The sequence below is a fragment of the Gymnogyps californianus genome, chromosome 2 (genome assembly GCF_018139145.2).
Source record: "Gymnogyps californianus isolate 813 chromosome 2, ASM1813914v2, whole genome shotgun sequence".
NCBI lineage: Eukaryota > Metazoa > Chordata > Aves > Accipitriformes > Cathartidae > Gymnogyps > Gymnogyps californianus.
In genome coordinates this window covers 132,678,449-132,691,564 of record NC_059472.1, presented here as the reverse complement: position 1 = coordinate 132,691,564, position 13,116 = coordinate 132,678,449, and the positions used below count along the sequence as shown (strand labels likewise).

The following is a 13,116-nucleotide window of genomic DNA, read 5'->3' as shown; positions in this document are numbered from 1 at the left end:
GCACCCCAAAATAACCTTGATGTGTCATGGCTGGAATTTCCTCAAGGAATTCCTCAGTTGTGAGTAATCTATACAACCCGAGGCTCTAAATCGTTAATCTTCTTTTGTAAGCCTTTTAACAGCTTCAGCCCAACCACTAACCTGCTTCAATGAGCAAATAATCTGTCTTCTTAATGAGACCACTGATTACAAAAGTTAGTACCCAGGAAATTCACAAAACTGTTCTTCAGTATCTGTTGTTCTTCTGAAAACGTGCCTGCCCCCCCTAGGATATAACTTTTTCATCTTGAACTGGCTAAGTCACAGAATCAATACATTCAAGCTGTATGTACTTATATAAACAATATGTAACTCTAATTAATATATATATTAATCTGTAAAGGGATTAGAAGGTGGATTTAGGAAACATTCCCGTCCCCATTGATGCACAGAAGTACTGGAAGAGCCCCAGTCTAGAATATAATTTATACAGTTGAACAAAGGAATTCACATTCTTTAGTTCTCTACTGAAGACATCAGAGGATCTTAAATTTCCTTTGAACATTACTGTCAATTTGTAGAAAGCTTATTCAGTTAATCTGACTATGAAAACAGTACTATAATCTAAAGAATATCTTCCCCATGTCGCTGAGGTGAAAAGCACTTTTACGATTTCGCTAAGACAATGACACTGTAAACAGACATGATTTTCTTAATCAGTGCAATGCTTCATTGAAATAAGAACTGGAAGTACTGTACAAACAGTATCACGTCTATTACAAAGGCATTATTTAATTGAGCCTGTAGTTGCTTAAAAGGAGTTCCAAAAAAATACGGTTTAGTGCAACTCTGCCTCAAATGCATCTCAAATGTATGCTCGAGCAAAAAAAGCTATGACAAGTTACTTCAAATGGATTTACATACAGAGCTTGCTTTCTATATTATAATTAATGCTAACAGTAAGCAAACATCTAAAAAAAGTAGGCTTATTCTATAGCTGAATATTTCAATACAGATTTTTCATCTATTTTCTGTCAAAGCAATTGTTTTAAAGGAATGAAATATTTAAATAACATAAAAATACGAATATCCAGTTTTACATTTCCCTAGGCTTATGAGTGTGAATTAGAACTGCAGGCTTGCATAGTTGTTTTACTCTAGCCCACATTTGCTATTAAAATAATTTCTGTGCATTTCAGACAACCATTTCAATTTATCAATACATTGAATCTCATTGTAGGAATGCAACAGCACAGAGAAGCAGCTTATCTGCCTATTTAGAAGCTTATTTACTACTATTTACTTTCTACTCATTAGCAAAACTGAAGTTTTAGGAAACCTAACACATATGGTAGGTTCAGTGCCTTAACTAAGAACCTTATTCTAACACATTAGTAAGTGTGAATGGGGAAAAAAATCACTACAATTTAGTTTTTGTTTTCCTCGACAAGTCTGTGAGCACCATTACAGTTAGAGCACTTTGCAAACATTATATTCACCAGAGAGGAACCTGGCACTGTGTCCTACAGAACAATCTCCAGTTCCAATATACCTGTCTAACCCGGTCACAGCAAGTTTGCGGCACCAGAAACAAATAAGCAGCTCACGTATAATAGAGCTTGTGCACAAAACTTCTGAAATTATAGGACTTTTTCAGAACACTTTTTTATGCAGACCATAGATCTGAAAAGAAATTATAGCATACCAGAAACTTGAAACAAAAGCAGTATGGACTTTCTGACTTGGGTGCTTAAAGTATGAAGTAAAAATGTATGCACGTACAAAATCATCACATATATACCCCATTTTACACCCTCCAGAACACACCCAAACTGAAGGAATCCGTTCTCTCTGCCACCATAGCTCCAAACTGAGCTGTTTCCTCCAGTGAACCACCCAGCTGTCATGTATTTTCCCTCTTCCAAACCATCTGCTTTTTCTGAGAAAAAATAATTAAATTTCATGTCTTTCTGAACCAGCGACCCAAACCAATCCATGCTTCACCTGCTTACTGTGGGCCATGGACCACAGCCTCCAACACCGCACCCTGAAGAATACAATCAGGTATTTTATCTGCTCAAAAACCTCTGGAAGGCTAGACTCTTGTGCATCCACATGTCACCTACCTTTCCTATGTGAGTCACAAAGTTCTGTACTCAAACTCAGATGAAGACGGTCATTAGTTACTTGAATGATAGGAGGGCTCACCAGTCCTCCTCACAACCTAGCTCCCCATCACACTCAGAATGCTACAAACACAAAGAGGGTCATTTCTCCAGGCAACTCCACACCTCATTCACTGTACAGGAAAAAAGCTATTGGGGTCATTGGGTACCAAATTCTTCAATTAGGCTGAGAGCTCTTCTTTCTTCAAAGGGAAGTACAAGAATCAGCAAAGCCCAATCATACTACATTTGTGTTTGCTCTTAATGCTGGAAAACTGTGTGAGGCTGTACTAATCTGAAGAGATCTCCTTTAGAAACACAGTGGGTAGCACCAGAGGAGCCCCAACTCTATTTCCCATTACGTGCGTGGGACACAGTACACGTAGAGAGGAATTATGCATATGCACAATTCTAACCCTGAGTTCAAGCTGGGGGTTTTTTTGCATATTCCTAAAGGAGAACAAACCAGAACTCTGCTTCGGACAAAAATTCCCGCTTGGCCATCTTGGAAAGAGCAGCTTTACTTCCAGGCAGGTTAGAAAGCCCCCAGCCTCAAACAGCGACACCACCTCGGGCTGACTGAAACACACAGCCTTGCAAAGCAGGAGCGTTTCTGCTGCGAGATGGGCTGCCAGGAGGCCAGCCGGCTCTCCAAGTGCAGGGAGAGGAGGCTGGCAGGGTGTTCAGGCGTCTCATTTACAGACCGAACGCCATCCCTTTGAGGAAGGCAGATCATCCGTGAAAGCACACTTTGAGCTCCCCAGGAGGGAAAGCTGGTGAAAGCTTTAGTGCAGGGATACTTGCTGGGAAGTGAGGGTCCTGTGGAGAACGCGCAGAGCCGCTCCATTTTACTGCCTACAGTGAATGCCCATTACCCTGTGTTCCTAAGAAAGTAATGTAAGAGTAAGCTATGCTTTTAAAAAAAAAAAAAAAAAAAAAGAAAGATGGGCATGCTACACGATTTTGTAAGGACACCACACCCTGAACATGTTGTTCCTCTAACATTTACAGCGAGCACAAGGGGACTGGGCCGTAAGCCGATGCCAATGAATCTGCCATCACTTCTGTAGCAGCAGGATGAGACAGGAAGGTCTGAAAGCCCGCATCTGAGCGGTACTCACTACAATCCAGCCTGCTGCTTTTCTCCTCGGAGAAGAGAGGGAACAGCTGCCTGGAGCAGCAAACTCTGCCCAGCCAGCCAAAGCCTGCCACCTGCACATGCGCCAGAGCAGCTCTCAGACCACAAGGGAGGAAGGGAGGGAGAGGAAGGGATGGAAGCTCGCAGCTTCCTGAACGTATGTGACCCACCACCCCCACCACAGCAAAGCGTGGGTTTTTTCCAGTGAAAGTAAATTACCTGAGTCAGCTAAACTGAGAACCCTACAACAGACCTTGCCCATGTTCAGTAATGCCTTGGCAACTCTTCCTAATGAAATCAATAGACTGGTTGGGGGCTTAGCAAATACACCCGCACTGAGGACTGCAAGTCTCTCTTACACCTGGTCATGGGCTGCCTGGACCGCAGGGAAGAGCCACGTCACCCCCCACCCTACAGCCAGCCACATGCAGAACGGGGAGAGGAGAAGCACACCATAACTTGTTACTTCCAGCACTAGCTATGTGACACTCCCCACCCAGAAATAAAAGGCACATGTGGAACGACCTGTGCTTCTGCCATCTCTCAGTTGACTTTTCTCTTTCCTGCCACCTCCTAGATCTAAAGGCACATCCTTGCCCGAGAGCAGTAACTGCTGCATTATACCGCTCAGTATGGATATGAGCCGCTTGCTCTAGCTCCTGCTAAACTGAAGTCACTCATCTCCTAAATAGCAGCAATTGCTAAGTACCATACTTTTCAAAGGAGAAGAAAAGCTGAGCACTTCTTTCCTTTCCATTTTTGGAACTGTACTGTAATCTGTGCAGCTCCAGAGCTGCAGCTGACACCACAGCACCCTTCGCAATGACCAGAGTAAGCAGTAAAAATAACCACTGAATTTTTGGAGTATCAGTCCCAACACTCCCTTCTCCCCTATGCCCACAGCATCTGTAATCTTGCTTCCAAATCCTGAAACACAATTAGAAACCTTCCCTGGCTTAAAATCTTCCTTACTTAAGCACCTAAACTTTTAATTGTGCTTTGCTGATATGGTTTAAAGATATATATAAAGTTATATGGAAATTCTGCCAGATGTCCATGGCTAGTGGATCAGCTGAGGAACAATTCAATCTCAGGGATGTGAGCCTGGCTAATTACCCTCCTCCCTCGTGCACACCTACTGATACAATTACATATTTAACTACACCAGACTAGACTTTATACGCTGCCGAACAGAACAGCATGAAGCTCTGAAATAAGATTTCATCATTCTCTTTTCCTTTGTGCAGCCTTACTTCAACAGGAATGAGCTTGCAGATGAGCTGAAAAGTATTTCTTTTCTAAAGCACATGCCTTTTTTCTACTGTCCAGTGAGCAGAAAATGGAATAAATTACATATACATAATAGCAAGACACATGAGTACTAGGTGGGATTTTTGTTGTTTCTTGCAGTTATTATCCTGGGCACCTTCAGATGAATATGCAATCAGAACAGAAATCTTTACTAGGAGAACAAAATTAGGATACATTGTGCTATAAGCAGAGCAGTCAAGTTTTAGTGCATTTTCAATCCAGTTATTAACATCTGAATAAGTGCTTTCAGAAGCATTAAACAGAATGCTGCTTTCTTCAGTGTAACTTTTGGTTGAAAGCACAATTTTTTTAAAGAAACTGCTGAATTCCCTATCCAGACCATCCTTTTTAATTCACACTGAAAAGCTCCAGCCAATACTTGCATCCAAATATACCAGCAGCAAAGTAATTTTAAGACAATTTAAAGTAAGTACTTGAAGCACTCATATACCTTATACATTATTTAAATACACCCTAAAACCCAAATACTTCATAATCACTAACAACAATTTGGTAGAAAGCATCCTGAAATAATCTGCTATTTCCTATGTGTATAAGATATTAATAACAGTAACTCACAGTTAATGACAACATAATAATTAAAGTGTGTTGACAAATATTGAACTGAACATTACATTTCAGAGAAATGTAAATGGCAGAGGAGAGCAGCTACAGCTTCATGACTAATGTGTGCCCTGGATTCTGACCATCAGCTTTGCTATTTCAGTTTGTGACCTAAATCTCCCTCCCCTACCAGAAAGAAACAAGAAAGCCAAACAAGACATGTCTTACTTGTTCTGCCTTCTCCGGTGGTTTTCTATCCGCCTGCAAAAACTGGCAGTTTTCTCTCGCCAGCTTCTGGACCAGCTCAATCCGTCCGAGGTCATCTCTTCCCTGAAGCTTGCACAAAACCCCTGCCTTAAGGGTGGGAGAAAGAGCAAACAGATACTTAAATCCACAATCCCAGGACATGACACCGCCACAAATTTCAACCTTAAAAGAAATGCATCTGTTTTCTCATATTTGCGGTACTTCGGTGCTGCGTGCTGAACACAAACAAGTCGCTGCTTCCTGGGAAACAACTGGAGAGGAGCTGAGGCACATCTGAATCTCCAAATATATCTACTTTGGAGGAACGAAGGCAGGGCTAACTAAATCAACTGCTCCTCTGAGTGTGACTATCAGATACGCTGTGTTTTATTTGTTCCTGTCAGCCTGTTTCCTGTTACATAAGAGAACAAGAGCAAGAGGTTAAAAACTCATGGGAAAGTTAGCCAGGAACAGCCCTGGAAAAAGAATGAAGCGCAACGCAAGGCACTCCTAAAAATAACAGGCTACAACTCCCTCTGCTCCTGCTCCAACCATTTTTCACGTATGCAAGCCTCAAGAGTTAAAAGACAATTGTGCAATGTTTATTTATTCTGTAAATAAAAAATCAATATCTCCTGATTTTGTTTAGGGAAGAAAATGAGATTTGCTTTAAAAACTATGTTAGAGCTATTTTTTGGCTAATATTCTACCAGTTATTCAAGCTATGCCAACAGTGTTTCGTCAAAACAGTCAGCGCTGGTTGTTTTATAAAAATGCCAATAAAGACGGATTCATGCTTGCACACAGGCATACCAGACCCATCACAAAGTTAGCTGATGAGGGCTAAATTGCTCCCTGCAAAGTCAGTGGCTAATATCACTGTCCATGATTTGGTCATGGATATAGCCTCTGCGTAACTGAGACCTGGCTCAGTGATACCACACGGCTTTTATCAGCCCAGATGTTTCCTGATGGGAACAGCATATGCCTTGGAGGGCTAGGCATGTGGCATGGCTATGGTATTGCCATAGGACTTGAAAGGCGATCTGCAAATAAACCATTTTCCCCACTTCCTCTACCCTTTTCTTTCTGCTATTCATCCTGAGTTTAACAGAATCAGTACCTACTCCAAAATTGACAAAACATCTTTGTGAGTCAGGACCAAAAGCCAGGCATGCCCTGACCACTAACCCGTAGTGCCAGGCAGGCTCCAATCCTTTGGCCTTGAGAAACTCCTGCCCATGACAGCTGAAGGTGTGAGAGTGCCCACCCAAACCACTCTACCGTCTGCTGGTTTCTCCAAGGAAGAGGGAAATGTAGGTTAAGGTTTCTTCAGCTGAGGAGGAAAACAAATCCACTTTCTGAATAAGTGCTTTAACGCTGATGGAAAAAAAATAGGTTCCACGACCAAGTCCAAAGAGTCATCCTTACCGAATTATTTGAAAGAAATTTTACATGCCTACATTCCTCCAGTCTGGATGAAGGCATCTCCTCACAAGCCTGCATCAGGCACTTGTGCTCTGGAGAAGGAAAGAATTTCAGATGCAGCCTGTGCTTTGCATGTCCTACGCTTAGTCCCCAGCCTCCTGAGGAAGCCAGCTTTTCCACATAAGGAACCTATGCAGTGGTTTGAAGGTCAGAAATCCCCTGAGAAAATAAGGAATTGCAGCGCCTAACCTGAAGGTCCTTACATTTTCTATGAGATTAGCTCCTTATCTTCTAAATCAAGGACATGGATTTATAAACCAGTTCTGGCACACCGTTATCACCTGCAGAGCAGAAGTGAGACTGATTTTATCAAATGTGGAAGAATATACTGAACTAGTTGTCCAGACTCATTTAATCAATAGAGAAAAAGAGGTATTTAAGAAGAGAAAATTTTTCTCCTCTACAGTAGATATTTAAAAATGGTCAGATGAGCTGTTTCCTAAAATTCTCCTTTTTCTCCAGTAATTTACACAGGGAACCGAGGCAATTGTCACAGAATTGGCTGAGGTCTGATGTCTGCACTTTACAACACTTTGATGGCTTGGGGACATCAGCTAGAGTCAAACCTGCTTATATCATGGCTTTGGGATGCTTCTAGCAGAGAGTATAACCTCTGTGCACTGTAATCCCCACAGGCTTGTAGGCTAAGGACAACTCAAAGTATTATAGCCTATTAGAGCTTTGGGACTATAAAGATTTACAGTCTTTCTGGATCTGGGATCTTAGTAGCGTGAAGGCACTTTTCACACCTTCATGCTGCGCCCAGACAAGTCAGACCATGACCTATGAGTGGCATAGATGGTTACGAGTCCCTGTACTTCAAATGTCAGATGGACATCGACAGAAATGCAGTGTTCACTCTGCTGAACAAATGCTTATTGATCTTCAGTGTATGAAGCAAAGCCCAATGGTTAAAACCACTTATGTGAAGATGAGGAAGGTGGACTTCAGTTTTGGGGTAACAGTTGGCTTCAGTATGTTCAAGTGGAAGAAACATCCTGGAGAAAGACAACTTTTTGAACACATGGGCCTCGCTCTCGTTCACCCCTTGCCCTCTGCCTGCGTTCAGGCAGAGCATATTATTGCTTTCTGCATGGATGAGCACCCCAGGGAAGAAATAACTCTAGAAACAAGCCCATTAGCCCTGCCACGAATACGGTCTGTATTCAAATTGGCAATTTCATTAAAGAATCATATTGTCCTGTTTCAAATAACCACCAAGAAGAAATCTTACGTTTAACATGCCCCCTCCTCCCCCAACTATTCTTTAATTTAAAGAATTGCAGAGAACGTGAAAAATATATTTATTTTATTGGGTTTCCAGAGGATAAAAGATCAACTAAAAAATTTCTGGGAGGGCGAAGGTATTATCAAGTTAATTGTACATGCTTGGCTCTAGGAGTAAAGAATGCACTTGAAATAAAAAAGGCTAACCATGCTTTTTCATAATTAAGAAGAAAAATATGAATCCCTCACTTTTAATTCTGATTTCCTCAATTACGCTGACTTTCCACTATAAATCTTTCTGAAAAATACTTATAAGAAAGCATCCAGGTCAACTAATTAATTAACTGATGACAGCTTCTAAAAGCTGGTTGGGAAGATGTTGATAGTCTCCTATTACTGGTCATTTTCACTTGTCAATATAAATTTAATTTTCAAGCAATACCTTTGAAGCTGTTTGTTAGATGAAAGGGTAAAGGCAAGCCGCCCTACTTGCAAAGTGCAATTTCGATTTGTATTTTGTGGGGGCACGCACCCTCCAAAATCCCGCATGCCCAGATGTTGGTGCTTAGTCCTCTAATTCATGTAACACCAACAGAGACACAAGTACTAACTTATGTGAAGGTGAAAATCACAAAGTTGCACATTTTAACTGGCTTTAATTTAATGAATGATAAAAGAATGTAGGAGCTTTATAGTAAGTCTTTACTACCATTCACAGCACAAAATTACTATAATTATATGTGTTTATGCAATATTTGAAATGAAATAAAAACGTTTAATGGGAAGGAAAGTAAATTAGTCACTACTGAGGTTGAAAAAGCAAAGATGCTGACAACACATTTTCTGTTTCAGCACATCCATTGGAAAATATTCCCTCTGCAATGGCCGTAAATGCATATGCTAGCAGTGACATGGAGGAGAATTAAGACAGCCCTAGGCAGACAGGATGGGATTTTTTATTTACATTGTTTACAGCATGCTCGCTTTTAAAAACCCCTGTACTGAATTTTTTCCACACTTTTACCAGTTTTGTCAACTAACTCCAGTGTAAGTCAAGCCTACGTCCCACAGAGCGGTGTTTAGAGCAGGCACCACACCCTTCAACTCTGCTAACAGAAAACGTTTGTGGTGGTTTGGTTTTTTTCCACTGCACCTTTGTCTCCTTCTGTGTCTGGTGAAAACAATATAATTATCACAGGCTTCACCTTTGATCAACCTGAAAACTTAAAACCATATGCCACTGCCTCGAAAGATCATTTGCTTTGCTCCAGTCACATGCACAGTCTCACTAAAGTGAAAAAGAAATCATTCACACCCTTAAACCAAACTGTATTTGGTGTTTGCAGGATGTCATTTTTATGGCACTGACAAACAAATTGAAGCAACAGATGCTTTGATAATGCTCCTGCTCTCCTCCCAGTTGCGCACTTGAACACTTTTGTTAACTGCTCACTTTAATAATTGTTTAATTTTAAATGTGTTTCAAATTCTTTCAAATTTTAGAAGCTAGTTTCCAACCAAATAAAAGCTGAGTGAATCAATATCCCAATAATAAATTCTTATGGGTTTTTATAATCTGCCCATGTAATCTTATTAGCTGGCTACTTAGGATCTTTGAGCACACGTCGTAGTCTTTCTTTTTACATCTCTGACATAAATGTGAACAAACATTTTAAAAAAATAATAATAACTACAACAATCAAGTAGAATTGAGCACATATGAAACCCAAAAAAGAAAACAGAAAGCCAGATTTTTTGTCCAGTGAGGTCAGTATTTCCCCCTGGGTCTTTTCTGTAGCTCTGTAATGAACAGCTGAGCTCTAGAAGACTGATCCTCAACCCCACACTGATGTGAATTAGGAATCAAAGTCAGGTAACAAAATTTTCACACATTAGAGATCCTACTACACTTTTTTTTTTTTAAATAGATTTGAAATTGTGTGCAATTAAGAAAAGAGCAGGCCATTTCCGAACATCTTGCTTGAGCATGACTCTGAAGAGTATGCTAGAAGAATACTACGCAGTAGTACTATCCACGTGGTCCCCAACTCTTCTGCCTGCACTCTCCAGGTGTCTGCCATGGCCCAGGCCTGCTACCAGAGCTGCCTGCCGCCCCTCCTGGGCTCGCTGTGGTTGAGACAGCCCCTACCCTTAGAAAGACATAGGTACTGCTAACTTGGCTACATGGCTTGTACCCCTTCAGCTAGGCTTGCTCACACACATCGGTGCAAATCCTGTCTTTCTCGCACATGGCTCTTTAGCGGGCAAGGCGTTAGGAGATAAATCAGAGACGGGAACTACAAGTTGCATATGTAGGAAGGAGAAAAGGTGGCAACTGGTGGGAAACATATGATTTTCAAGAGGAACAGAAGAAAAAAAAACAGGACTGGGAGAAATCAATTTTAAATTAAAAGCAATAATCAGTAGCAATACAATGAGCAATATAGTTACACTTGCACAGTTTGAATGCATGAACTGAATGATTGAATGAACTGGAGATTAATCAAAAAAGATTCACAGAATTAAAAAGGGTAAGCAATTCCACAATAAAATACTCTAAAAGGCAGTTAAGTTTCTTCTGAGCAATATCTAGAAGTATGCTTTGGTTGTAAATGAGGGCAGTTAGGGAAGGAAAGAAAAAGGTTGTTGCTTGCACTCGAGTGACTAATAAGCATCCTCAATTCATTGCATGTCTACTTACAGTGATTAAAATTCAATCAAAATGTCATATGCCCTTGCCTCCTAAAACACATCTCATTTTATTTTCACATCTGGTATATGCTATGTGTATTATCTAAAAAGAGCAGAGAGATAGTTGAAGAATGCTGTCCGATTGCAACATCATGGGATTAATTCCCAGAGTAATCATCAATCTTATTCTAAATAGTTACATAAGGCAAGATCCAGCAGACTTTCTCCTTCCTACGGGCTCCCTGCGCAGAACATTGAGGAAAATCCATTTCCCAGAGCTACTGAAAGCAAATCCTTCAACTTGTAGATCTGAAAAAGTCCCCAAGTTGCCATTAATCTTACACATTTACCTGAGCATCAGAGGTATCCTTGAGCTCTTCTAGTCCTCTTATTTCTTGACTGCTGTTTTCTTCATTTTGATGAATTGCTAAAATAAGAAAGAGGGGATGTATTGGAAGCAGGCAGGTTCAAATTACAAGCAGTAGCGAAGCAGCATGGCCTGGTTTAGATTAAATAGGATGACCATTCAAGAAACCTCATTCCGAGTTCAGCTTTCTAGTTAACTCCTTGAGTGGTTTTGGACAAATACTATAAGGTATACCTTGTTGGGTTTGGACAAATGCTAAATAAGGTATACCTTATTTTTCCCAGGCAGTAAAATGCAGTACTAAATAGTTATATTCCTGCTACTGTTAGTCCTGATAAAATGGTGGCATTTAAGGAAACTCTGCTTTTCCATACATTATAACAAGACCTGATGACTCATAAAGAATTAAAAAATCAGACATCCCTTTATTTTCATTATATTGCAGAAGGTCAATTCAGACTAAACAAAATAAGCAGATTTATCCCTCATCTCAGCCTTGGAAAATTCTTTGTAAGCAAAGTGATCTCAATCTTAACAAACACCACCACTATCCATGAAAGTCATCTCTGGAAATAAATGGTAGCAGAAGATGATCTATTGAAGGTTATTCACTGCTGGCACAATAAGAGAAAACAGTAACTTAGCTCAATTAACATTGCTTAACACCAGCGAGTTTTGCCAGACTTTAAAGAAAAAAGGGTTGGATCAAACATGTAAGCTCTGGACAGGTGGAAACCAGAGCTATCAGTTTACCTAGCTAAAAAAACAAGGATCACTTCTGAAGAGACACATCAGACTTCTGTATTGCAAACAGCTATATCTATAGGTAGATAGCTATAGCCCAAGATACCCTTCCAGTCAACATGCCCACCTGCTGTATTTTAGTGGGACATTAAGCCCTCAGCCATTCTGAAATGTGACACATGGCAGGTTAGGAGGGGTCAGACCTGACGAAACACATGAGAAGTGACTTTACCTTACACCATACTCATTTACTTATAAGCACCATACTCAAATATCATCGATCTTGTGTACACATCGAATGATTTGCCAGTGTAGCCATAGCAGTTGTGACAACAAAAGCGTCCTTGAAGTGGTAGAGCTGGCAAATCCATTTCCTGAGCAATGCCAGGCACGTGGCTTTGATGGATGGGCAGGAGCATTCAGCTTGTGTGCTTCCTCCTGTCCACCCCCTCTCTCGTTCACCCCTGGGTACCTGAGCTGGTCATCAGGCTGCACCTGAACTGCCACAGCTCACAGCACTGTGTTTTGAGACAAAGATCACCAGTCCCATTTTGCCTCAGAACTATGTCTGTGAGCTGAGGCAGCCCAGGAGTTGACTGATGAACAGATCAGCTGTAGAGGTAGCAGTACTACCTTCATCAGCCACCCTCACCTAAGCTCTCCTCAACCCTCAGCCTGAACCTTTAGACATACAACCAGGTTACCATGCCTGAGCTAATACATGTAACGAGAGCCATGAGATCTAGCTTGGTGTGTCTTACTGGGTGCTCTGGGTCTGCTGCAGACAAAAAGCAACCTAACCTTTAGGTGGCATCCAGCAACTTAAAAGAAAAGTAATTTTAGATCGTTCTTGACCTCTAAAATAAAGCATATGGATTTATTTTCTTTTTACTGCAGGATTTCTGCTGATATTGCTATGCCATATAGGGTATAATTCTTCTTTCTTCCCCCACACTTATGCTATCAAAAAAAAAAAAGTAATAAAAATGTAATTATAAAAGAGGAAAAAAAGTCATTTTGTCAATACAGTTTATTCCATTCAGGGATCTTTTTTAATCCATTATCAAAGGAAAACAGAGGTCTGGTATAAATCTTCACTAGTGGGTTTGCTGACATCACTTTACCAGCCAACCTCTGAAATTCAAGGTGAATGCTGAAAACACAGGGTCAATCTATAGCTATAACAGAAAGCATGT

The 13,116-nt window shown here is 40.7% G+C and overlaps 1 protein-coding gene across 1 annotated transcript in view; it reads right to left on the bottom strand.

Moving 5' to 3' along the window:
- Positions 1–13,116, bottom strand: part of RAPGEF5 (Rap guanine nucleotide exchange factor 5) — a 164,994-nt gene that overhangs the window by 89,739 nt on the left and 62,139 nt on the right. The window contains exons 8-9 of the mRNA XM_050891459.1: positions 11,160–11,236; positions 5,386–5,511 (exon numbers count right to left, since the gene is read on the bottom strand). Coding sequence (XP_050747416.1) covers positions 5,386–5,511; positions 11,160–11,236 — 203 coding nt within the window. The remainder of the gene's footprint in view (positions 1–5,385; positions 5,512–11,159; positions 11,237–13,116) is intronic.